The sequence below is a fragment of the Drosophila persimilis genome, unplaced genomic scaffold, assembly GCF_003286085.1.
Source record: "Drosophila persimilis strain 14011-0111.01,24,50 unplaced genomic scaffold, DperRS2 tig00000793-arrow-arrow-pilon, whole genome shotgun sequence".
In the NCBI taxonomy this organism is placed as follows: Eukaryota; Metazoa; Arthropoda; class Insecta; order Diptera; family Drosophilidae; genus Drosophila; species Drosophila persimilis.
The window spans coordinates 355,410-381,409 of record NW_020825354.1 but is presented as its reverse complement, the minus strand read 5'-3'; the positions used below and the strand labels follow the sequence as shown (position 1 = coordinate 381,409).

Below are 26,000 nucleotides of genomic sequence, written 5' to 3'. Positions count from 1 at the left end.
CATCGAAGCACCGAGGCGGGCTGGACCACTGTGCTGTCCAGTAGTGTCCAGTACTGCGCTGGGAGCCCGTTGAACTGAGTGACGAACACTGCGACGCGGCGCTGCACAAACGGAGGAGCACATAGACCAGCAGAGCTCTGGGCAAAGCAAATTCACTTTTTCAAAAAATGTATTTAGTGCAGGGGCGACATTCGCAGCGGCAACGAAAGCGACAGCGACAGCCATAACCACTCACACACACTATATGAGAGCTCTGCGGACGGACAGAGAGCACGGCGAAAGGCAGCGACAACTGAGAGGAAGAGAAACTTGCACGAAACGGGGGAGTAACCAGAAGAATAGGAAGTTTATCCAGGAACGGGCTTGCGCTGCTTCGAACCAGACCAAACCAGACCACGCCAATTGAGGCCAAATCCTTGAAAAAGAAAATGGCCAAATTTGTGACTTATATCTTCATCGCCAGCTCCGTAGTACTGTGGTATCTGCTGCTATTCGACGGCAGCAGAGGCGTGGAGGCCACCAACGGACATGGCAGCCAGCTGGAGGGGCGTGACTTCCACCACCACGGCGGGAGCCATCACATACGCCGTAAGTAGCTGTCATTGTGACTGAAAGCCGTCCTCGGTCCTGTCTCAAGGGTTCCTTCCGCCAGGTAACATCAATCACTGCTGGCGTCGCTATGATGGCTACAATCTGCAGAACACCATTGTCAATAAGAAGGAGCAGCTGAAAAAGCCCTATGGCATATTGTGCAACTTCAAGTGCACTTGGTTCTTCACAACAAGGTGAGCCGTTGGGGCATGTGTCCATCAGCGACCTCTCTCATTCCGTTGCTTCCTTCTTACAGCTTTCCCACTTGCGAGTTCATTTACGATTATAAATTATCCTGCGTGCTGTTCACCTCACTGCCCGACTGTACCAACGTCAAGTGTACTCTCTTAAACTATTTTAGCTAGAGCCATCAGCTCCACTTCATAGCAGGCCATATGGCCATATGTATACTGTTAACTATTGTATTTATTTCAGCAGCAGTCTTAAGCTTTTTTTTTATAGCAATAAGTCTGATTACTACTAGATTTTATATGGAAATATAGGGAATTACTATTGAAACAAAGACAAACTGAAATGCGTACTTACGAACCTTTTAAACGCACCGTTAATGGTGGATCATCAATTTGAATTTGAATCAATTTGCACTCAAAGCTCGGTCTGAGTGCCTAGGTGAAACTGGCTGGAACCTCCTCAGCCTCCAACGTCATTTTCACTTCATTTGTTGACTTAGTTTAAGGCTGTCAGTGGATACAGTTTCGGCCCGTTTCGGCTCTTCTCCGGCCCATCCATATCGACATCGACATCGACCAGACCTTTGTGATGGTGAGCCACGCCCTGGGCGTATATGTACCTGCAAACTAGCCAAAAAGCAATTCACTTCTTGTAGTAAACAAATTCGAAACACTTTGTTACCGACGTCATTTTTTCATCTTATTTCTCCGTATCTTTTTTGTTGGCTTCCCCCTGGTTAAAAACGATATTTCCGCTTAAGTTGATGGAGGTTTTGGGATGGGTAGCTAACCAAACTCGGTTAGACTAGGCGGGAGCTGTACCTGAGCTCGGGCAAACTTCTCGCCTCCGCTAACAGCCGCAAATAAATCGTTCGACATTTATAAGCAAGTCAAACTTATGCCAAAGCGTTTCCTGAATATTTGTGTACCCTCGGATGGGATGGGAGAGAGATGGATGCGTATCCGAAGAGTGGGGTAGGAGGTGGCGTTAGCAGAACCTGGCTAAAAATAAGATAAATTCCGTGGCTCCACTCAATGGAGCTGTTAACTTGCGCACCTGAACCAATACAGGGCCCGCACAGAAGGGCTTTCGCCATCGCTATCCCTGTCGCTGTGGCTGTCGCGTATGCGAGCTGTGGAGAGCGAGAGGGGGAACACACAGCGAAGGAGGTACCGTACAGTGGAAACAACTCACACGCCTCGAATTCGGCTTGGTCCAGATGGACCCGCACTTTAATGGAATCAAACGAAATGACATTGATCGCTGAAGGCCAACGGACCCCGCAGCAGAAGATCAAGTGATCTCAACTCGGCTCGAGTTTATTTCGGTTCTGTCCGTGTACTCGCATTCGTCACTGGGATTTGGGTCGTGGTCGTTGTGCGTTGTGCTCTGTGCGTTGTGCTCTGTGCGTTGATGGGGGAACGTAATGGGGATGGACTGGGGATCGGATCGGCCGGTTTGGAATTAGTGCGTAATTCACTCATCTACTCCCATGATCACATTTTAGCTGGCTTGGGTGCGTGGGCTGCGGCTGGCTTCTATTTCAATGTTGATTGGCAAATTACGGCAATTTCTGGGGACTGGGAATTAGATTATTTTGAAATAGTTATGAACAAATTAATTGAGCATTACGAAAAGTTTTGCAACCATCTGGTGGGCAATTTGAAGCTATCATTTCGAATGCTCACCTTGAAGGTTTTTGCGAAGACCGGCCAGAAAGCACACTTACTAGTGTACAAATCTACGAACTCTTTTCCAATCAATGTAAATATTTACTCATAGATACACATCTCTCCGCGATGACTCTCTCTACTTTCCTCGCACTTTTCATGAGAGATGGAAGAAATATAGAGAGAAATCACGACCACCAGTTATGTTCTAGGATTAAGGCTTGCACTTCGTTTGTCCCCTTTCCGCCTAATGACCTATCTGATTCGAACTTTAAAATATTTTATCTTTCTCCTTTTTTCCGCTAGATCTGTCTCGTTTTCGCTTCTCACACCCACACCAGCCGTTACATCTCGCTCCCCTCCGCCAGGGGCGCACACTGCACGAGGAAGAGTGTGTGGAAGAGTGAGAGAGAGAAAGAGAGAGTAAGCGCGTGGCAATTTAATTTGTTTATGCTGGCTGTAATATTGATCCGATCTAGTTCAGATTCGGCAATCTGGTAGATACATATAGTAAATTTCTACGCTTCTTAATTTTCTCGGTTTTCTCGTATCCTACAAATTGTGGACGCCACAGATTTTCTTCCTTTCTATGGGTTTGTAAAAGCGTGATATCACAAGAGTCTAGATTTAGGCGCTCATCGGGACGGGCGGACGGACAAACATGACTACATATATCGATTCGGATATTGATGCTGATTCCTTCTTCCTTACACAAATCCACATCCACTACCACTACCAGTCGTACACATTTAAAGTTAAAAATTAAAAAGTTAACTAATACGACGAATTTAGTAAAAAATTGGAGGCAATCTTTCGATATAGCTTGCCCCAGAATGATGTGCATTACTGTCTCCTTAAAATGTATCTGACTTTACCAAACATTTTGTCAATTAATAAATAGAATGAATTGTAAGGAATTTAATTAGTAAAGTTTCAACAAATTTACAAAATAGTTTCGGGACAGAGTTTTATGGATATGTATTTTGTATGTATTTTGACCTTTAATTTTTTGATTTCGTTGGACGTTTTCCATTAAAATGCCCATTTTTAATGTCGGTCGGAAATCGCTATATTTTGTGATTATTCTATGCCCATTGATGAAACAAAAAATGAACAAAGATCGTGCGATCTTTTATGCCGCAGCATAAAAGTGTCTTTCTCAGCATTGAATTCGTGGAATAGGCCTACCTTTTCGGGATACCTGAACTACTCGTATATTTTCAATGATCGAAAATGAAAATTTGATTCCATCAAACAGAACCTTGATCGACCGCCATCTAGTTTCTGCGCGTAATATAAATAAGTATAAATTAAAGTTTGAAATACACACCGTTTTAAAAATCATTTGTGATTCATTTAGTCAGAGTTGACCAACAAAGGGACGTGTGCTGGTGTTTCTGTGAAATTCGAATCTTATTTTGGGCGATTATTGAGTGCCTTCTGTGTGAGGTTCATACATATTTATAGTTCATATTTATTTATAGTTTTGCATTTGGTGGGTGGATGCACTTGGCACTTGTCCCTCTCCCTCTGGCAGTAACATGACCCATGGCTGTGTATTTGAGGCCCCAAAAAGGTGTCGGCAGTGGCAGCTTTATCCGAGTCGAGACTGAGACTGAGAGATAGAAACCTAAAACGACTGAGACTGAGGCTGAGGCTGACCCAGACGATTCAAAGTGAGAGAGCGAAGTTGATGGAGTGTTTCTATCTCGCTCCGGACCTGGTAATCATATTACAGAGCAGCAAAAGGGAGGCAAGCCAAGGGGGCGGAAGAGGCGGAAGAGGCATCCCACATGAGCGCATACAATAATTTATCAATTGGCATCAATTGAGGCGCACAAAAACGAAACACAACCCCAAACCTCCGGAATTTCTTTCCCATTTTGATTTGCTGGTGTTGTCGCTCCGGCCGCGTCTCCTGTTTACTCGCGATTTTCGGCACATTCGCGACACCCATCGCAGGCTGCAGTTAAGCAGCGCGCCGAGGCATTCACGTGAAGCACTCAAAGCCTCGCAGGCACTCACAGCCGCTATATGGCACAAACGGACTTCGACTCGGACGGGGGTTGTACTTTCGATTGTTGCGCAATGGCCAAATCGGTGGCACCAGCGCGAAACACCAAGGGAAGCGCCACAGCCGCTGCCACTGCCACAACCATACATACACGCAGGGGCACCACAACAGTCACATTTGTGCTGCTGCTGGTCCTCTGCTGCTTGTGCGATTACAACTATGGAAGTACGTAAACCCCGCCATCTGCCTCCTTTCTAGATATTTTTGTTTGTTTTTGTTTTGATTTTTTTTCAAGTGTTTTGCCGAAATTGGGCTAGAATTCGGCCCTAGTGCGTATGAGTGTTTTAAATTTCTATATAAAATGGGTGATACTCGTACGTCGGGTTCCGCACGATTGAATAAAGACAATAAAGATCTTGTGAACTCAGGACCGTATGACGACAGAAATGGTGGAAAATGCTATGAAAACAATACGAAATTCAATATCCTCAAAATGCATACACATACAGACTTATATTCCGCTTTCAATGCAAACTTTCCCGAAAAATATATTCCAACTTGTCTACTGATAAAAGAGAAAAAAAATAGTTCCAAAGGTTTTTTAAATGCATACAAGTCTTTCATATAAATTTCACTTCAGAATTTGTGAGAAGAATGAAAGAATAGTCAGCTCAGTAGGACCAAGACTCAACAAAAATAATATGCAAACTGAAAATTCATTGCAACTGTTCGCATACGATTTTTGTGCAGAATGGGAGGGGGACCGCCTCCTGCTCTCTTTATCGAATTCATATTAATTGTCGAGTCCAAGCTGTTTGCCGACCTGAGAGAAACACGAGAAAAATATTCGGCTTAATTGGCTGTCGAAGTCCTTCCCGTCCTTAGCCAAGATCCCCGAGATGGGTCTGGCAAACAGATTGGTTGCTTAGCACTTACTCACATAAAGTCGTACGTGTACGGGTGTGTGACCATATTTGAGTACCATCCACAGGCTGGGCCTCACAGTGCTGGAGGAAGCACAACTCTGGCTCGATTCAAACGGCAGATGGTGAATTTAAGCGACCATTTGGTATACTCTGCACATACCGCTGCTTCCTCTGGTTTCCGCCGATGTAAGTTATGCAATCACTCACTCTCACTCACTCTGACTCACTCGCACTCATTAAAGCACATCAGTATTGGCATTGAAATATACACCCCATCACCGCCCATCACCCCCCCCCCCCCCTATTGCTCCCCAATGCTCCCCCTTGCTCCTCTACTCACACACACGCACACACAACATACAATTTATGCATGCCTCTGTTATTTTGTGGTGTGAATTGCATTTTAAAATAAACTTATTTGGCTTTTTCTTCGGGTTTGCTTTTTGGACTTGGGCTACACGCATACACATGCACACATACAGTGATAGCTCCCTTCTGTGAACACTCACAATTCCAGGACTTTTATCCACCCAAATTCTGCGATGGAAATGTCCACTGTACATACGTATATGGCATTTGAATTGCATAGCAATTAAAATGGCTGCAAGCAGTTTCATATCGTTTTGTATCGTTTTTTTCCGTGGCGGGGAAAGGTGCTAGTGCCATCCACATCGCCATCGCCATCGCCATTCGGAATAAATATTTTATAAGCTTTTCCTATTTTTTGCTGCTCCAAGCACCCACCCCATCCATACACACACAGAACATTACCTGCATCCAGATATAGCCAAGTTTTCAGTGTTTGCTCTCTGATTGCAGTTACCCGTACTGCGAATTCATTTTCGATCTGCGCTTATCGAGGCACTTCACGTCGTTCCCGGACTGCTACGAAATACGCTGTAACGAGACGTTCACGTTCTTCGGTCACGAGCAGCAGAACTTCTGACATCTCGTGCACGGCGGTCCAGCTGTCTTATGTGTAATCTTCTTCTCCTGCTTCCTCTGCTGACTACCCCATACGTTTTTTTTTACGTTTTTCCGCGACTACATGCTGTCTGATTTAATAAATATGGTTAACTGATATGAAAAACTGGTTATTTGATTTGACTGAAGGAGGTGTCTTCGAGAGAACTGAGGCCCTTAAACCTCAGTTCTTTGCTGATCATCGCTTTCCAATTAATAGTCTCCATTGCTCCATTGATCATTCTCTACTTAAATAACTCAAATCAGCCGTGTTCATTACTTTGATTTCGGTTCGAAAAAGGGAATGTCCAAGAGCACGAAGAAATTACATGTCTGTTGGCTCGAGACTGGGGCCATGACTCGGTCCAAGGAAACCAAAAACGAGTGTTGGAAAATAAGCTCTATTATTCTGCTTCAGATTCTGAAAAAATAAGTCGAAGCGGCTGTCAAATATGATACGAAAAGTGGCGATACGGCATCAGGAAGCCATTCATCGGTTTTGTCAGGATAGAGAATTCGTATCAGCGCACAGTGGGCCATTTGAGTGGTCTGGCGGAATAAAATTAAGATGAAAATGAAATAAAAATCTTCATTTTCTCAATAAGCTATTCGAGGACTTTTTAGCTAATGAATTTGTTGTAATTGAATAGCTGTGAACTGTCTAACACGATATATGCATGCCACAACCGATATAATAATAATAATAATAATAATAATAATAATAATAATAATAAAAAAATAATTTACGGTCCCTGTTTCTAATGACTAGTAACAAAATATAAAATTTTATTCTGAATCATTTTCTAAAGCAGACTTGCAATTTCTGAATTCCGGGAAGATTTGAAGGTTGAAGATATAAGCCAGACAATGAAACTACAAAAATTCATTAAAAATAAAACTGCAAACCAAGAACAATAGTATTTTAGTATTTTATAATCAGAGCGAACCAAACTACAAACTGATACTGGGTTTAACATAGAAACGTCTTAAAATTTGTTCAAGGTTATGCATTGATATTTCATTAATATATCGGGAAAAACACCCGATTAAAATGCAGAAATTTGGACAGGTACCATAAGTAATTTAAACTTAAGCGAAAGAAATTTATTTAGAGAACTTCTGTTTACATTTGTAACCTATACACTTTTTTTCACCGGCAAATAAAGTTTTATATATAGATTGCATTACCTTATCATAATTTAGTACTGGGATACTCAGTACGATGGCAATACATCACTTTTCGGTATATCGTCCTCCTGTTCTACGGAGAACTGTGCCGGATACAACGGGTCAACGGATTGCAAAAAGTCTGTTTTCTATTTATTTATATTTTTTCTAACATTCTTTCAAAATCCAAAGAGTTACAAACGTGTGATTTTATAAATAATTTATATCTTATTATATGTCTATGATATTAAAAGAAATTGGTACGTAGTTTTATTGGAAATTGATTAAGCAACAACTAGAAATACAAATTAGACGAATAGGATAACATTGCGAAGACCACCGAGAAGTCACAAATGCATGAAATTTCAGAGCGTGGCTGTCGCTAGATTGGTCGTTTCAACCACTTCCAAAGCCCAACAACCAGCCCAGCTTTTAAATCTAAAGATAATTTGAAAAACAGAAAAGTTACTAATTACTTTTTGATAATTATATAAGTATTAAAAATTAAATAACAAAGAAAACTTTATTTCAATGGATTAATCCATTTAAGCTTCTTCTTCTTCTAGCTTTAATAAGATTCCAGAAAATTATCATCTTGAAGACATTTTTTTTTTGTAATCTATTTTCCTTTCCACTAGATCTGCCTAAGAATTTCACGACGTTTTCTACTGCGACTGTACAACAACATATATTGTGTGTGCATGACGCAGCACAGTGATGACCGGCTCGAGTTGCGCTGATAGGGGATTTTTGCTGTGGTGGTTCAAACAGAATGCCCACCGCTGTTTTAGTCCATCATGCTGGTAATTTCCTTTGCTCCTCTCCGCGGCTAGCTCTTAGTGGATTTCCGGCCACGGGACGTCACCATAATAAAGGACTAACAAAGGGACGAATAAACCGAGCTCAGGAACAGATACGGGAACACACACACCACTGGCGAGAAAAACTTAACCTTATTCAATTCACAAATATTTGCATACAAATTAGTATTCTAATTGACTCGAGCCCAAAATAGGGTAACTGACTCGCCCAGAGGAGTGGAGTGGGCAGTACAGCTGTTCATCTCCCAATTCCCTGTCTCTGTCTCTGTCTCCAGCAGAGAGTGTGATACCCCAAACAACTTCTCTCAATCTGCTCCTGTCTCTCCCCCATAACGGACGCTAGTCGCTGGGGGTAATTGTTTGCCCAGTTTCATAAAAATACAGTTTACGCCTTTCGCAACAGCACGTACGAGTACAGCTATCTACTCGCCCCCACTACCACTGGTACCCCGCAGCCTTGTTCATCCAGCCAAGGCAAGCGATACGGCTTAGTGCGGTTGGCCAAGTGGAAAACAGCCGCACGCGGGGAGGGGGCGGAATTTGGGGTGACAATAGCCATGTGAAAACAAAAGGTCGGAGCAGACAATGTTGTCGCTAGAAACTTTTAACTTTAACAAACTTAATTGTTCCCTGCTCTAAATATGTATTCCACAGCAGGGTCTTTGAGCTCTTTGCATTCTTGCGGAGTACGATGGTGCGTTTTGGAGCTGGTGGAGCTTTGCGTTTTAAAGACATTTTAAATTAGTATAACTATGCGTGACTACACAAAAAATCGAATGCTTTTCGGGAGTACAAGTATGAGCTTCTGGAGAAAGGAATTTGGTTCTATCTTCTATGATAACACTGATTACGACTCGGTTGCAGGACAGGTTAACATTATACAAAATAGACATAATTTTGAATGTTTCATTTGTAAAGATTCGAGGAAAACGGCACCAAAGGAAGCACAGATTGCCCACAGTAAAGCTTCTATCCATGTACAGATGTATATGGATCTTTTGTTACACATTACACTCTCTCTCAAATGTTTATATGGGGTTTTAATCGTTTAGGTATGCGCACGAAACAAAGTTGCAAAAGCTCTTATAGTGCAGCCCGATATATTGGCATACACTTTTCGTACTTTTAACGTCCAAATTGAGTTTATGTTTTCATTTTACGTACACAGGATAGACAAGACATATAGCTACAAACAAAATACTCTCAAACTCTTCTAATTCTGTATGTTTTTTTATGTCCGTCCGATTGTTGTTAGTGTATTTGTACACATTTACCCTCATCATTCCAGTTCGATCACCTATAATTTGAAGCACTGTTCAGTTAAAGAATAAAACCAAAGACTATACAATAGTCTTTGATAAAACGTAATTTTATAACTTTCTATCCTTTAAAAATTAAGTAACTCACAGAAATGATTCAGGTAGTCTTCAGGTTCTTCAAGTAAAATTCGAATATTACAGCTGAAAAATATCATTAGAGCTTTGAATTCTAGAGGTATTCAAGGTATTGCTGTCCTACACACGTAAGCAGTAACGCTTCTTCGATTTCTGAATCTTATTTCTTATTGTAATTCCTCAAACAGGCTCCATGGGACATAAGTAAGGACCATGGAGTGGATTTCTCAGCTTCTTGCAGCTGAAAAGGGGCCATTAATAATCCAAATAAGACACATTTTTTGGGAAGTTTTTTGCCACTTAGATGAAAAATATCATTGTAAATGTCCACTTGGCCTTGGGCTCCTCTTGAATGAATGATAAGGCTGAATCACGAAATACATCTCCTATTGTTTAGGGTCATACAAGTACACGGATCATATGATTACATACATACCCACAATTTAAGTTAAAACTAGATCCGACTTTGTTTGAACCATGAAAAACAGCCAATGAACACTTGACCTCAAATTTATGATGATAGAAACTTATTTATCTAGACAGAATCGCTAGATTCGGAACCAATCAAATAAAGCACTGTAAGGTTTGAGCAATCAGCTGTATGTTTAGCCAGTGTTGTTAAACAATTTTAGACTACAAAGATCTCCTTTGCCCTTTACACCAACATCTCTTGGTTATTTTGTTGTTTTTTTTGGCGTAGTTTCATTTTCTAGGCATTTCCCGATAACATGTTTTAGAGATTTGGTGTGACGAATCCGTACTCCTTTCAAAAATGTTCAAAATGCGCTGGATGCCGTGGTGCAAGACATTGAAGATAACGGATATGTGACAGCCCGACTGAGTTCCAAAAATGTATTAATTAAATTTGTAAAACATTAGAATTGCTTTGACAGAATGGCAACAACGAGGACTGACCAGCTTTCTAGACACGCTGATATTTGCGGTCTTCTGATATCCAACGAATCCTCGATCTTCCGAAACCCATGTATGTATGTATATACAAGCGGTTTTATCGCCTTAGAGGTTTTACTTAATATTAAATATGTATAAACAGCGAAAAAACTACAGTTTTAGTCTGCATCAACCTAAAAATTGTAGCTCGATATGTCCACGGGAAGTATTTTGGTTCGGTATCTGTATATATATATGTATATGAGTATAAGTGCAACCACTGTGCAGTGGTGGGGAGTGGACAGAGGGAGAAGTTGGTGCTGCTCCAACGAATAAATATTCAGAATGCAATTACGCATGGAATTTTCTAGCACTTATCGAGTCGTCTTACAGTCTTGTTGCTGCCACTTTTACTTGTTACTTGTTTTTGTTTTTATTTTTGTTGGTGTTGGTGTTGGTGTTGGTGTTGCTGTTGGTGTTGTTCGAGTTGCTGCTAAAAACTTATTTAACTTTTTACGATGTCATTTGGAAAAGTTTGTAATCATTTTCGGTAGTGCTTACTTCAAAAGTGGCAAAGGAAAAGAAGCCACGAAATTATTTATACGATTTTCAGACAGTTGAAAGCGTACACCCGAGTATAAATAAAACGCCTTTGCTACCGGAACGTCTTATTCTGTTTCCAGTCGGGCCCCACATCACGGGGAGGAGCAAGATCAGAGAGGAAGCTACTGGCAAACTCCTAGCGAGTCTCTCCAACTCCCAGTCGAACTTTCAAAAATTGTGTTTCTACTTCCGTGCTTTCCGTTTTCTTTTCGGGCTTTGGCCGAAGCTGTGGATATTCATTTAGGCACTTGCCGCTTGCCGCTTGCAGCTTGCAACTTGCACTCAAGAAGGCTGACATGCAACTTATAGTTTTCATTCCGCTGCTGCTCGTGGTAGCCGCCGTGGTAGCAAGTTAGAAACAGTCTTTCATGGGGGTCTGCCAACTAGCTGCCTCCCGAAATATGCCACGCTTCTCTCTGATATTTGTATATTCACAGGTTCGCAGCCGCAGTCGTACTACTGCAAGCGATATGAAGCCGCTGGTAAGTGCCCAACCCACAACGGCAGCTGCCACCGAAAACTTTTGCCACTAATCCTCTGCCCTCCCACCTCCCACCACCCACAATTATAGTACAAAGCTCCCAGCATTGGTGCGAGAAACAGATTGGCATATTTCCCGCCTATTTCCTATGCTTATTCAGCTGCAGCAACAGACACCAATTGAGGTGGGTGAAACTTATGCCATCTCCGTCCAGTATCTCCCAAGTAGCTTACAACTACTTTCCGTTACGTCCTAGCGTTTTCGATTGCCATTTCCGCATCAAGGAAAAGAACAGCTATCCACTGTGCAATGATCTATACTGCAGCGCCATGAGCATGCCCTTGCCCCCCCAGCCGACCACCACAACGCCACCACCACCAACAGCACCAACGGCATACACTATTTGGCCATCGACAGTCAGTACACAACAATCCACCGAGGGAGTTTCCGACAGTTTAGCGACCGGAAACGGTACAACCAACGCTACGATCTCCAGTACGCCATTAGCGACCTCAGAGGACTCAACAAGTGGCGAAAGCACCTCCAAAGCACCCGCTACAACAGTGTCAACAAGTCAAACCCAAAAAGGTATCGCAATATAAACGACAAAAAATTACATAACCACATAAAGCAAAGGGACAGCAGTCGGGGCATCTCATCAGCAGATAGTTCATAGGGTACAATATAATTTTCTGTAGTAAAGACAACAGCTAGCTGCGAACAGTTAATAAAAGATATATCAACGAACTCACAAACATATGCACATTTTAAAAGCACTATCAGATACAACCACGATGCACCTCATATAAACGATGAAACATTAAAAAACCAACAGACTCACTAATAGACTCAACAGAATATACAACATTAGATGAATTTACAGATGAAGCAACAGACGAACCATCAGATACATCAACCATCTCACGAATAGACTCAACAGAATATACAACATCAGATGCACTTACGGATGCAGCAACATATGAACCATCGGATACATCAACCGTCTCACGAATAGACTCAACAGAGTATACAACATCAGATGCACTTACGGATACATCAACCGTCTCACCAATAGACTCAACAGAATATACAACATCAGATGCACTTACGGATGCAGCAACAGATGAACCATCGGATACATCAACCGTCTCACGAATAGACTCAACAGAATATACAACATTAGATGAATTTACAGATGAAGCAACAGACGAACCATCATATACATCAACCATCTCACGAATAGACTCAACAGAATATACAACATCAGATGCACTTACGGATGCAGCAACAGATGAACCATCGGATACATCAACCGTCTCACCAATAGACTCAACAGAATATACAACATCAGATGCACTTACGGATGCAGCAACAGATGAACCATCAGATGCATCAACCGTCTCACGAATAGACTCAACAGAATATAATACATCAGATGCTCTTACGGATGCACTTACAGATGCAGCAACAGATGAATCAACAGATACATCAACCGTCTCACGAATAGACTCAACAGAATATACAACATCAGATGCACTTACGGATGCAGCAACAGGTGAACCATCGGATACATCAACCGTCTCACGAATAGACTCAACAGAATATACAACATCAGATGCACTTACGGATGCAGCAACAGATGAATCAACAGATACATCAACTGTCTCACGAACAAACTCAACAGAATATACAACATCAGATGCGCTTACGGATGCAGCAACAGATGAACCATCGGATACATCAACCGTCTCACCAATAGACTCAACAGAATATACAACATCAGATGCACTTACGGATGCAGCAACAGATGAATCAACAGATACATCAACCGTCTCACGAATAGACTCAACAGAATATACAACATCAGATGTACTTACGGATGCAGCAACAGATGAACCATCGGATACATCAACCGTCTCACCAATAGACTCAACAGAATATACAACATCAGATGCACTTACGGATGCAGCAACAGATGAATCAACAGATACATCAACCGTCTCACGAATAGACTCAACAGAATATACAACATCAGATGCACTTACGGATGCAGCAACAGATGAACCATCAGATTCATCCACCGTCTCACGAATAGACTCAACAGAATATAATACATCAGATGCTCTTACGGATGCACTTACAGATGCAGCCACAGATACATCAACCGTCTCACGAATAGACTCAACAGAATATACAACATCAGATGCACTTACAGATGCAGCAACAGATGAATCAACAGATACATCAACCGTCTCACGAATAGACTCAACAGAACAATCAACATCAGATGCAGCAACAACAGATATAGCAACAGATGAACCATCAGATGCATCAACCGTCTCACGAATAGACTCTACAGAATATAAAACATCAGATGCACATACAGATACAGCAACAGATGAACCAACAGATACATCAACCGTCTCACGAATAGACTCAACAGAACAATCAACATCAGATGCAGCAACAACAGATATAGCAACAGATGAACCATCAGATGCATCAACCGTCTCACGAATAGACTCAACAGAATATAATACATCAGATGCTCTTACGGATGCACTTACAGATGCAGCCACAGATACATCAACCGTCTCACGAATAGACTCAACAGAATATACAACATCAGATGCACTTACGGATGCAGCAACATATGAACCATCGGATACATCAACCGTCTCACGAATAGACTCAACAGAGTATACAACAACAGATGCACTTACGGATGTAGCAACAGATGAATCAACAGATACATCAACCGTCTCACGAACAGACTCAACAGAATATACAACATCAGATGTACTTACGGATGCAGCAACAGATGAACCATCGGATACATCAACCGTCTCACCAATAGACTCAACAGAATATACATCAGATGCACTTACGGATGCACTTACAGATGCAGCCACAGATACATCAACCGTCTCACGAATAGACTCAACAGAATATACAACATCAGATGTACTTACGGATGCAGCAACAGATGAACCATCGGATACATCAACCGTCTCACCAATAGACTCAACAGAATATACAACATCAGATGCACTTACGGATGCAGCAACAGATGAATCAACAGATACATCAACCGTCTCACGAATAGACTCAACAGAATATACAACATCAGATGCACTTACGGATGCAGCAACAGATGAACCATCAGATTCATACACCGTCTCACGAATAGACTCAACAGAATGTAATACATCAGATGCTCTTACGGATGCACTTACAGATGCAGCAACAGATGAATCAACAGATACATCAACCGTCTCACGAATAGACTCAACAGAACAATCAACATCAGATGCAGCAACAACAGATATAGCAACAGATGAACCATCAGATGCATCAACCGTCTCACGAATAGACTCTACAGAATATAAAACATCAGATGCTCTTACGGATGCACTTACAGATGCAGCAACAGATGAATCAACAGATACATCAACCGTCTCACGAATAGACTCAACAGAATATACAACATCAGATGCACTTACGGATGCAGCAACATATGAACCATCAGATACATCCACCGTCTCACGAATAGACTCAACAGAATATAAAACATCAGATGCTCTTACGGATGCACTTACAGATGCAGCAACAGATGAATCAACAGATACATCAACCGTCTCACGAATAGACTCAACAGAATATACAACATCAGATGCACTTACGGATGCAGCAACATATGAACCATCAGATACATCCACCGTCTCACGAATAGACTCAACAGAATATAAAACATCAGATGCTCTTACGGATGCACTTACAGATGCAGCAACAGATGAATCAACAGATACATCAACCGTCTCACGAATAGACTCAACAGAATATACAACATCAGATGCACTTACGGATGCAGCAACATATGAACCATCAGATACATCCACCGTCTCACGAATAGACTCAACAGAATATACAACATCAGATACACTTACGGATGCAGCAACATATGAACCATCAGATACATCCACCGTCTCACGAATAGACTCAACAGAATATAAAACATCAGATGCTCTTACGGATGCACTTACAGATGCAGCAACAGATGAATCAACAGATACATCAACCGTCTCACGAATAGACTCAACAGAATATACAACATCAGATGCACTTACGGATGCAGCAACATATGAACCATCAGATACATCCACCGTCTCACGAATAGACTCAACAGAATATACAACATCAGATGCACTTACGGATGCAGCAACATATGAACCATCAGATACATCCACCGTCTCACGAATAGACTCAACAGAATATAATACATCAGATGCTCTTACGGATGCACTTACAGATGCAGCAACAGATGAATCAACAGATACAGCAACCGTCTCGCGAATAGACTCAACAGAACAATCAATATCAGATGCAGCAACAACAGATACAGCAACAGATGAACCATCAGATGCATCAACCGTCTCACGAATAGACTCAACAGAATATACAACATCAGATGCACTTACGGATGCAGCAACATATGAACCATCAGATACATCCACCGTCTCACGAATAGACTCAACAGAATATAAAACATCAGATGCTCTTACGGATGCACTTACAGATGCAGCAACAGATGAATCAACAGATACATCAACCGTCTCACGAATAGACTCAACAGAATATACAACATCAGATGCACTTACGGATGCAGCAACATATGAACCATCAGATACATCCACCGTCTCACGAATAGACTCAAGAGAATATAATACATCAGATGCTCTTACGGATGCACTTACAGATGCAGCAACAGATGAATCAACAGATACAGCAACCGTCTCGCGAATAGACTCAACAGAACAATCAATATCAGATGCAGCAACAACAGATACAGCAACAGATGAACCATCAGATGCATCAACCGTCTCAAGAATAGACTCAACAGAATATAAAACATCAGATGCACTTACGGATGCAGCAACATATGAACCATCAGATACGTCCCATCAGATGACCCAACAGATGTAATATCAGATGATTCATCAGATGCACTTATGAATAAACCAGACCATAACTGACAGATGCACATATCCATACAGAAGAAGATAATCGTACAAAGACAGATAAGTACATCCGATGGATCAACAGATGCACCCGTAGCGACAGCAGAAGCATCTTTCAGTGAAGAAATGAATTGATTTTTACTCACGAATCTTTGATCTTTAAATGAGGCATCTCTTGCACCAGAAACGAAAATGAATTACCGAATTAGCAGATAATAGTTATAGTCTGTAATCAATATAGTTTAGTCCATCCATAATTTGAATTTTGTATTTAAACTGGTGTTGGTAAACAACAAATCCGGTAAAAAAAAAATATATATATGTATATTTCAAATGAGTTGCTTTTTGCAGAAAAGTTCCTGGTTCCACAACTAAGTTCCGGAAAATAGGTTTTAGCTACACGTAGCTAGCGGATGGGGACTAATGAGATATACTCCAGCTCTCCTTCTCTCTCTTCCAAAGTACAACCCGTCGGTATATCTCTCGAGTGGAGAGATACATGCGCTTTCTGCACTAGTCTAATGTGCGCCTGTACGCCTTGAGTATAAAATACTTGTAAATGGAAGAGGTAGTAATGGGCTTCCAATTGCTTGCACTATACTAAGTCAGCGCGAATTTTGTAAATTTGACAATTTGCTAATCAATTTCCTAATTTGGTGTATAGCGAAACCGAAAAAAGACCTTCGACTGAGTATCTGATACAAATATGTGACGATGTACGATCGTATAAAGGTTTAAGGTTTAGAACTAGCTAAGGGAGGAAAGTTAATCCTAAAAACCAAAGATGTTAAAACCCTCTTGGCACTATCCATTTAAAGTTCCTAGGGTCAAGGTCAAGCCAAGTCAATACGGCTTTATGGGAAGGTCCCATTTAAGAAATCACTTTCAAGGTTATAGGTAACTCTTGAATAGGTGTATACGTATACGTATACATACCGTGAACATCAATTAAATACCATCAGATCTGTTTAGACCTTCCCCATTGGAATGGATGGATCCCTGCTTCCTTTAGTGAATCCATTCTAATGGTTCACTAAACTTGCACTTGACATTATTGCGCTTGTTGGGAAATAAACGATTATTATGACAAACTGTTTTAGTCCAATCTCTGGGGTTTGTTTCTCATGCGATGTGACAAGGCATCAAATCGCAATTGGACCTGGATTGGATTGGGGGCATTAATCACGGGCATCAGCTTGCCGGGCTGGAGCATGGGACATGGGCATGGGTAAAACGCAAAAATTTGCGTTGCAATGTTTTTCTTGATTTAATCAAGAGCCGTGGCACAAACGACAATTTAAAAAAATGAATCTGCACACACACAACGAGCACAGAGAAAAGACTGTCCGACGTTGCGTATACATAATGCCGACTAAATAATAGCTGTGCCACGCTCTGCTCGCTTTACTGATGTACTCTGTTCTGTTCTGTTCTGCTCCGCTTTTTTCTCTAAGGGTCTGTGTGGTGTGAGCTTAGCGCGTAGTTTATACACGCCCGCCGAATCACAGAGATGTACAATTTGGAGAAGATCTGGGTCCTGCTGAGCCTGGCCCTCGTTGGCTGCCTGGGCTTTGGCCAGTTCCACATGAAGCACTACCAGATGCAGCGTAACTACAACGCCCAGGAGGACTCCGGGGAGAACGACAACAGCGTGCTGCGTGAGTGCTCAATTACGGGTGTCCGGCTGCTCTGTCCGGGCTCCGACTCAAACTGACTGTGTTTGTTTGTTGTTGTGCAGGAACCTTCCGCCGCTGCATGTGGGAGCAGTCAAAGTTCCTACCACGTCGCCTGGTCTTGCTCAGCCTGTGCTCCAATCTATTTTGCGAGAACAACCACATAATACCCCGTTCCAGGTCTATTTTCGTAGTGGAAAAAGTGTCTAGACCGAATGAGTAGTTGACCAATTTAATTATATACTACATACATATATACTCGTACCTAGATCTGCATGTGCATCCCACCATCCTGCATGAGCAATTCCGAGCCATTCCTTTAACCATTCTAAACCAAACGAATCTGAACTAATACCTTATCCTATGCCCAACGTTTCCTCCAGCTGCCTGGACATTCTGCCCGACCAATGTGAGCAGGGCGACGAGGAGGAGCTCATGTACAAGCCCTTTCCCGACTGCTGTCCCGTGTACTGCAATCTGAAGCGGCGTATGCAGCGTTTGCGCTCCATGCACTTCCGCCACCGCATGTTACGCAACATGCAAGAAGGATCCACTGGAGCCGGCGGCGGAGGCGGTTCGGGAGGCGACGGCCCTGCTAACCCCCTTCTCAGCGAGTTTGTCTACAACAACTATTAGAGAATCGAGTTATTCTGCGATTTGTGAAATTGTAAACCTAGATCCTTGAATTATAGGCATTTTGTCTTCAAGTCTCGCCCTCTGACTCTACTTATTTTGTACTCTGTCTAGACAAGCCCTCGAAAGGGTCGCCGAATTTTTTTTCTGTGTGACATGAGCCGTGTTGAAGTAGTTTGGCTGCAGGCCCTTCACTCGAGTCTAGATTGCCCAATTAGTGATTTTTTGAAGTCACAAGTTCAACTGCCTCAATGCTTTTTTTTCGGTTCTTCCTGGCCCCCATGGTTTCATATTATCGGCTTAACACTTTTAGCGCGTAGATGCAGTAGATGTAAATACGGAAACAAGCAATATTCTGGATTCTTTTAACCGAATTTTTCACTCGTACGGATACCCGTTCTTCCTCAGTCATATTCGAAAGCCGTCTTCTCGATTCTTCTCTGTTGCTGAAACCCGGAGCGCATTCAATCGAGTAATCGTATGGATCAATGGATGTGTTTAACACCCAGAAGGAAGCGTTTCCGACCCCATAAAACATATGTATATATTGATCAGCATCAATTGCCGAGTCGATATAGCTACGTCTGTCTGTCGGTCTGTCCGTCCATAGAGCTAGAGCAATTAAATGTTGTATACAGACTCCTGTGATACCGCACTGTTACAAGTGTATTTCAAAAATACCGCACAAAGGCAGAAAGTCTGTGACATCCAAAATTAAAAAAATACGAGAAAATCAAACACTTCGAGTAGAGAATGACCATTTCTACCAGACTATTGAATCTGGATCAGATACAGATATAGCCCGAATGAACCAATTCCGCGCGCTTACTCATTTCCTCTCTTTTACACACCGACTTTTATTTGAAGCATGACATTTTGTGCAAGGATGCAGCTGAAGAGTTGATTGTTATACAATCTAGGATGGATACAATCCACTGTTGATGGGGAAAGTGGATAGGATTTTTAGGTCTTGTGTGGTTTGCATTTTGAGCGACGCGAACTTTTGAAAGAAAGAAGTGTATTTTAATGTAATCGAAAAATCCAATGGGCCTTTGAAAACGTATTATATTGACCATATTGGACCGATGGAGTTGAGTAAGAAAGAGAATAACCACGTTTAAGTATGTGTCAACGAATGAAAAGGGTCGTCACAATAATGTTAAACAAGTTTTGCGCAGAAGATCCGAAAGCCTGGTACAAACATGTTTGCAGGATACAGTCGTTGATAAACTTCCCTTCTCCGAGAAGTGCCAAGATATTTCCCTTCAAGACTTTGACGGGGAAAAAAAATTAGGCAAATGAGTATTACGGTGATTTGGTAAAACTTGTAGAGGATCAGTATATTTTACAGCTGCAGCAGGAACAAGAAGAGATCTTTACATTCATCTAATTAACACGATCAAAAAATATTATACCCCAATGAATGAAGTTTGGTGCACCTTTCTACGGAGTATCTGGAGCAGATTTTTACTTACTTGTCGGGAACTCACTAAAGATCACTCCTACAAATTTAATATTTTATTTTTTTGTAGATGTGTTTTATTTTTGGATTAAACATGGGCCGTATTCAAAATACTTACATTTTTTTCTATATTATATTATATATTCTTTCAGTGTGAATAATCTAATGAATATTCTAATAATATTCTCTTAAAGAGAAACCCAATGAGAAAAACCTATACAATGGGCAGATAGCTCTGAGTTCGCACTACTTATTTTGGACAAATCAGTAATGCCTGTCTCAGAAAAAATACTCTACTTTGCCGAAAGATCAAGGACATCCAGCGATGTTTTAGCATTACTCCATTATACGAGGTCATGCAAAAAATACGATATTATTGTCATTAAGTCGGATATGTATTTACAAAACGTCGTTGTTCGTTACCAACATTGCTCGAATCCAAAATTGATTTACTTTGAATCGATGCATGCATGGCATTCCCATGGAGCCATACCAGACAGGGTATTTGAGCTGAGCACATCTCCAGTTTTAGACTTCCCCTTCTGGGTTTTTGTTTAATTTTTGTCCCTGGTAATAATATGTGCTATGTGCATGTGCCTGGGATGAGTACACATATGTATGTGTAGCGCCACCCAATATATTTGTGGACATGTGATTGTAGATCTATCTACATATGTGTAGCCATGTACTCGTATCTGCATGAGGGCACATTGTTGATGGTTATAAAAATGCAATGCAGTCATAGTACATAATAGTGCTTTTGCCAAGCTTTGGACTTGGGACTCTTGGGACAGCTTATCTAGGGGGCCTTGCTCCACCCCTCCACCTTATACCCGCTACTGACAAAGACCACAAAGACAAAGGAAAATGAAAAGTACGATAGCTTAAAGCCTTACTCTAATTTAAGTGAAGCTGCATTAAAGTTGTTTTTGAGATAAACAGTGCGCAGCAATCTTTTTGACAGCTTCTCTCAGCCCCGCACCAGCTGTCAGGCGACCTTTGACGTCACGAAAGAAACTTCCGATGAAAATGTCTGTTAATTACTAATATTGTCCGAGTTTTGCTTGTCGGCGACACTATCCCAACAGCTTTTTTTCGTTTCGTTCACTCCGGGCCTCTGCCCGAAATTATTGAGCTGTCTGAGCACTTCGATTTGTATCCTAACAGTCTTCAGCAGAAAATTGCCAAGACCAGTGAAAGAGAGGATAGAGCAAGAGGTAGGAAGCGAAAGAAGAAACCAAATAACTTTTGAGGTGAAGTTCGAAATCAATAACGACGAGACAGATTTGTTGAACTCGGGAGTCGGAGAGTGGGTCTTGAAAGCCAAGAGAAGGCGGCTCCGCCTCAACTCACAGCTTTCAGCTTGAAAATATTATCATGAAATATCATTGATGGGACCTCTATTTTTTAGATCTATAGTGAATCAGGGTACAAGGACTAAATATTGATGGTGCTGAGCTGAGTTGTAATTCGCAATACATACGCTCAAAAACACTTGTTTGCCCGCTCATCCCTAATAGTGACACCTAATGGATGCGTAGCCAATGGTCTTTGCAAAATTTTGGAATACACTTGTGCAGGTGCGATATCACAGGAGTGTGGATACCAAATTTGGTTGCTCTAGCTCTTATAGTCTCTGAGTACTAGGCGCTCATATGGCCGGATAGACGGACAAAAACATATGGCCCAAACGACTCGGCTTTTATGCTGATCAAGAATATACATATATACTTTATGGGGTCGGAAACATTTCTTTCTGGCCTTTCCCCTATACTCTTTTTGAGTATGGGGTATAAAAATAAAAAAACAAAGATGCATTACCATTTAATTGACACCATTACCAGAGCAATTGACTTATCCATTCCTACACTCTAACTAGCCATATCCCAGCCTAACTTTCACCCCACACCGGGCCGGACCAAGGTGTCACTCGATCCGTGCCGGGAGTCTGCTTGGCTGGGGGCCTGTAGGGCATGTTATAAGGATGACCTATTCGGGCAACGTGGATCTCTACCCGGACGGATCCGGCCCCTTCTCAGCAAATTGTTGGCTCAAAGTGACAAAATCGGGTGACAGACCCAATTGCAATCCCAAACAAGGAAAGCCAGCTTCAGGCCAAGGACCTAACTCCCTCCATAGCAGTTTCCCCTGAACGGGGAAGGGCGCTGAAGCAAACCCTCAAACCCGACACGTTGGTAGAGTGGCTATGCAATCCTGCGGCTGCCCTACCCACTGGTAAAGTTGCGGGGGACAATATGGAGTCGCTATCTCCGATTGAAGCATCTAAAGGGAGCTCAACTTCGGCTTCAGCTTAGTGACCATAAATATCTGTAAGTCGGACGAACAAGCCTAGGCCCGTTCTGCCCAGCCACCACTGTAAATCAGCATCCGCTGCGCCAAATAGTCGGCTGGGACGAGAGCGGAGCCGACCATAAAATCAACACACGTATCCAATAGAGAATTTCCCAGAGATTTCAAATAATTGCCAGATAATCGGACTGTTTTGCATGAATCGGCAATGAATTAAGATTAATTATTTATTAAGATTAAGATTAAGATTATTAGATGTTACTTCGAATGTGCATGATTATTTTACAGAAATAAAAAATTAGAAAAAGTTATATAACAATAATTGGCAATCGTTTTGGTGAAAACAGATGGCGTAGTCCGCTTTGGTTATCGATTTGGTTTATTAATCCAAAAATATAAAATAAATAAAAAATAAAATATAAAATATAACAATATTTTGTTTTTAGCACGAAAATATGCACCTGAACAAAGTTAAACTTTGACACGTAATTGTTAAGCTTCCAAACGTCGTAGCACTTTGTACAAATGCAAACTATATTTTGGCACTTTTTTCTATAAAATAAAGTTTGTTTAATGAAAGTATTATATTTCGTTAAGAAGTTAATAATTTAGCAAGATGAAATGCCGAAGGCGCCAGATAAGATCTGTGGAGTAGCGAAAAACGGCTACAAGTTGGAGTAAGAAAGAAGTGGCACCGTGTAAAGAAGTGGCGTACGCGAACGACGTTGTCATTATCTTTTCGGGGAAGTACCATCAAATGCTATACAACGTAATGACTGCAAGGCTCGCACGACTGGAAGCTAATCACTCGAAAACAGAACTAGTGCACATATGTACATATAAAATAATTTCAAGACTCCACCCCTCATCACCCAACACAACAGTTGAGGCTCTACTTCACCGACAGTGCCAGTTACATAGTTGGCAATTGACAGAAGCTTAATTGGAAAGAAAGAGTCCAATGGGTACATCTATCGATAGATAGACCAATACTACTTTACGGAGTTCCAGCGTGGTGGCCACCAAACATCTGCTCGCGCTCTGCATCAGTGGAGCGCTCCACACCACCACAAATTATGCGCTAAATGGCATTCTAAGCAGGCAGAAATGGCAGAAATTTGTCTAAGAGACTCCGACCACTGCCACCACAGCACATAGGTCACTCATCACTCATGAAACAACAGCAATATTGACCCACAGAAACGGACTCCCCCGATAAAGGGAAGAGCGAAGATCCTAAGAAGATCCCACAAGGGGCCGAAACCCGGTTACTAGAGAGTCTGACAGCCGCCACTAGCTAACCTAACCTAAGCTAGATTGGCCGTTTCACCCTATCGCGCTCTAACTAAAACAGAATGTTCCAGCTGACCCCCACTGCCTATGGTCACACTAAGTTATGGTAAAACTAAAAAGCAGCTACGATAGGCAGCACACGAGCTGCCGCTATGTCAAACGAGCTGGTTTTTGTATTTATCGGTGTCTCTAGTGTGTTTTGTGTTTTTTCCAAATAAAAAGAAAATGAAATTGCGCAGCCAATCCTACCGCGAAATGGTTAAAATACTCAAAGGTACAGTGCACATAATCTGATTTACACTCTTCTAAGATATCTATCTTTTACCCGCAGACGCTGGTGTCTATGTGGAAGGAATGCAAACTTCAGAGCTTAAGCAGCTTTTGCAGACCGTAGAAATGTCCACCATGGAGCAAATCGAGGCAAACCAGGAAAACCAGAATTTCGAAACTGCCCGCAATGTATTTTGAGTGTACTTTGATCCATATGTGAAGTTGCTTTACACGTGTTTTCTTGCAGGAGGGCGAGCTGGAGGTTAATTCATCGCACCCCGTGGAGGTCCACCAATCGACTACCGACATGCTGCCGTCTGTGCTGACGCCTCGTTTCTCGCTTGCGCCCATGGCTGGTGATGTGGGTGTGGATGTCTCTCAGCCTGGTTGCGATAGTCCTTCCAGTGAGCCCCTTCTTCTGTCGCCTCGTTTCTCGCTTTCGCCCATCGCTAGTGATGTGGGTGTGGATGTCTCACAGCCTGATTGCGATAGTCCTCCCAGTGAGCCCCTTCTGCTGACTGTTCGTGCAGTTGTACATCATGCCCTTGACTGGAGCCCCTCGGCCGAGCGTCAGACTGTACGCGAGCGTCAGACTGTACGCGAGCGCAGTGCAGACGGGAACAGCCGCGTACTCCGTTCGCATTCGAGGCGTGTCCAAACCAACAACAAAAACAATACCTACAGTAGCAACGATCATTCATCCCCATCCACTTTATAAATCTTTGTAATATTTGAGCTTCGCTTCTATCGCGTGGCATTCTTCCTCAGACGGAAGAGCGTTTACATCGGCTTTTCGCGTGCGTCCAGACAAGGGCCATTTCCCTAACCCTAAATTTCATCCGACACACTCAGACCCGGCGATTAAATATAATGAAATATATGTTCAACTATGCTCTTATTAATGTTTCGATATGATAATTATTATTTGGATTTATATTAAGAAACTTAATAAAATCAAAAGGCCTTCAGTGGCAAATCAAAAATCCAAATTTGAAATTATGGTTGGACAAATTTGGACAAATTTGAATTATGGTTGTCCGTAGTTGCAATCCGATAAGTCTCTCAAAGGTTTTGAGGAGGAAAGACGATCAACTGATTGGTCTAAAGTCTTTCGGGTTTGAGTGAGAGGCTTTACCTGCTTTAGGGATGAAGACTATCCCAGCCTTAGGCAATGCTTGTGGTATTGTACATACCGAAATAAAACTGTAGGTATATTTTAAATATCTATATTTAAAATCGGATTTTGTATTACTACTTACCGATGATCGCCGTGTACAAATGGTCAAGCGACTTTAGGAACTTCTTGCCAAGCACCCCATCCACATCGCACTCAAACCCAACCGTGTCAGTAAAAATGTTGTTTATATTTTGCACCACTGTACCCGGATGCAGACGCTGATGCAAGCCAGAAATATTTTGATGGTAATATTAGATATACCATAGAAAATACGTATTTGACTCGATGACCGTTCCCAATCCTTATACCCTATATGTTCTAAAAATAAGTATGGGGGTATATTAGATGTGTGGTGAAAAGTCGCATAAAGTAAATACATACAAATATTCTTGATCAGCATCAATAGCTGAGTCGATTGAGCCATGTGTGCTGTCCGTCCATCCGTCTGTCC

The 26,000-nt window shown here is 41.9% G+C and overlaps 5 protein-coding genes and 1 long non-coding RNA gene across 7 annotated transcripts; all 6 read left to right on the top strand.

Moving 5' to 3' along the window:
* The first annotated feature begins 26 nt into the window (after positions 1–26).
* LOC6600722 lies at positions 27–1,091 on the top strand. Its single transcript, XM_002025756.2, has 3 exons — positions 27–588; positions 653–785; positions 848–1,091. Exons 1-3 carry the CDS (start codon positions 429–431, stop codon positions 954–956), a joined length of 402 nt encoding a protein of 133 aa, XP_002025792.1. The 5' UTR covers positions 27–428; the 3' UTR covers positions 957–1,091.
* Positions 1,092–4,369: 3,278 nt separating this feature from the next.
* Positions 4,370–6,339, top strand: LOC6600723. Its single transcript, XM_026992896.1, has 3 exons — positions 4,370–4,692; positions 5,459–5,579; positions 6,213–6,339. Exons 1-3 carry the CDS (start codon positions 4,488–4,490, stop codon positions 6,337–6,339), a joined length of 453 nt encoding a protein of 150 aa, XP_026848697.1. The 5' UTR covers positions 4,370–4,487.
* A 4,983-nt stretch (positions 6,340–11,322) lies between these two features.
* Positions 11,323–11,829, top strand: LOC113566587. The gene is made up of 3 exons (XR_003409146.1): positions 11,323–11,583; positions 11,670–11,714; positions 11,804–11,829. It is a non-coding gene; the product is annotated as an uncharacterized LOC113566587 (long non-coding RNA).
* A 32-nt stretch (positions 11,830–11,861) lies between these two features.
* On the top strand, positions 11,862–16,696 carry LOC113566594 (serine-rich adhesin for platelets-like). Its single transcript, XM_026992895.1, has 4 exons — positions 11,862–11,937; positions 12,067–12,381; positions 12,837–13,256; positions 14,952–16,696. Exons 1-4 carry the CDS (start codon positions 11,862–11,864, stop codon positions 16,694–16,696), a joined length of 2,556 nt encoding a protein of 851 aa, XP_026848696.1.
* A 1,491-nt stretch (positions 16,697–18,187) lies between these two features.
* On the top strand, positions 18,188–19,116 carry LOC6600724 (uncharacterized protein CG1552). Of its 2 annotated transcripts, none has more exons than XM_026992841.1 (3): positions 18,188–18,389; positions 18,470–18,623; positions 18,788–19,116. In XM_026992841.1, exons 1-3 carry the CDS (start codon positions 18,242–18,244, stop codon positions 19,038–19,040), a joined length of 555 nt encoding a protein of 184 aa, XP_026848642.1. In that variant the 5' UTR covers positions 18,188–18,241; the 3' UTR covers positions 19,041–19,116. The 2 variants fall into 2 exon arrangements, with proteins under 2 accessions (XP_026848642.1, XP_002025794.1); XM_002025758.2 differs by having other exon boundaries at positions 18,193–18,389; positions 18,470–18,584.
* A 5,211-nt stretch (positions 19,117–24,327) lies between these two features.
* Positions 24,328–25,090, top strand: LOC6600725. The gene is made up of 3 exons (XM_002025759.1): positions 24,328–24,376; positions 24,434–24,561; positions 24,620–25,090. Exons 1-3 carry the CDS (start codon positions 24,328–24,330, stop codon positions 25,088–25,090), a joined length of 648 nt encoding a protein of 215 aa, XP_002025795.1.
* Positions 25,091–26,000: the final 910 nt, after the last annotated feature.

Excerpts from the sequence above, each read along its gene's own strand:
- LOC113566594 (XM_026992895.1), top strand. The coding sequence starts at position 11,862 with ATGCTTATTCAGCTGCAGCAACAGACACCAATTGAGGTGGGTGAAACT. Across the intron at positions 12,382-12,836 it reads GGGCATCTCATCAGCAGATA|ATGAACCATCGGATACATCA; the intron begins GTTCATAGGGTA and ends ATGCAGCAACAG. Across the intron at positions 13,257-14,951 it reads AACATCAGATGCACTTACGG|ATGCAGCAACAGATGAATCA; the intron begins ATGCAGCAACAG and ends ATGCACTTACAG.
- LOC6600723 (XM_026992896.1), top strand. The coding sequence starts at position 4,488 with ATGGCACAAACGGACTTCGACTCGGACGGGGGTTGTACTTTCGATTGT. Across the intron at positions 4,693-5,458 it reads GTGCGATTACAACTATGGAA|GCTGGGCCTCACAGTGCTGG; the intron begins GTACGTAAACCC and ends TACCATCCACAG. Across the intron at positions 5,580-6,212 it reads TTCCTCTGGTTTCCGCCGAT|TTACCCGTACTGCGAATTCA; the intron begins GTAAGTTATGCA and ends CTCTGATTGCAG.
- LOC6600722 (XM_002025756.2), top strand. The coding sequence starts at position 429 with ATGGCCAAATTTGTGACTTATATCTTCATCGCCAGCTCCGTAGTACTG. Across the intron at positions 589-652 it reads CGGGAGCCATCACATACGCC|GTAACATCAATCACTGCTGG; the intron begins GTAAGTAGCTGT and ends TCCTTCCGCCAG. Across the intron at positions 786-847 it reads ACTTGGTTCTTCACAACAAG|CTTTCCCACTTGCGAGTTCA; the intron begins GTGAGCCGTTGG and ends TCCTTCTTACAG.
- LOC6600725 (XM_002025759.1), top strand. The coding sequence starts at position 24,328 with ATGAAATTGCGCAGCCAATCCTACCGCGAAATGGTTAAAATACTCAAA. Across the intron at positions 24,377-24,433 it reads AATGGTTAAAATACTCAAAG|ACGCTGGTGTCTATGTGGAA; the intron begins GTACAGTGCACA and ends TTTTACCCGCAG. Across the intron at positions 24,562-24,619 it reads ATTTCGAAACTGCCCGCAAT|GAGGGCGAGCTGGAGGTTAA; the intron begins GTATTTTGAGTG and ends GTTTTCTTGCAG.
- LOC6600724 (XM_026992841.1), top strand. The coding sequence starts at position 18,242 with ATGTACAATTTGGAGAAGATCTGGGTCCTGCTGAGCCTGGCCCTCGTT. Across the intron at positions 18,390-18,469 it reads GAACGACAACAGCGTGCTGC|GAACCTTCCGCCGCTGCATG; the intron begins GTGAGTGCTCAA and ends GTTGTTGTGCAG. Across the intron at positions 18,624-18,787 it reads AAAGTGTCTAGACCGAATGA|CTGCCTGGACATTCTGCCCG; the intron begins GTAGTTGACCAA and ends CGTTTCCTCCAG.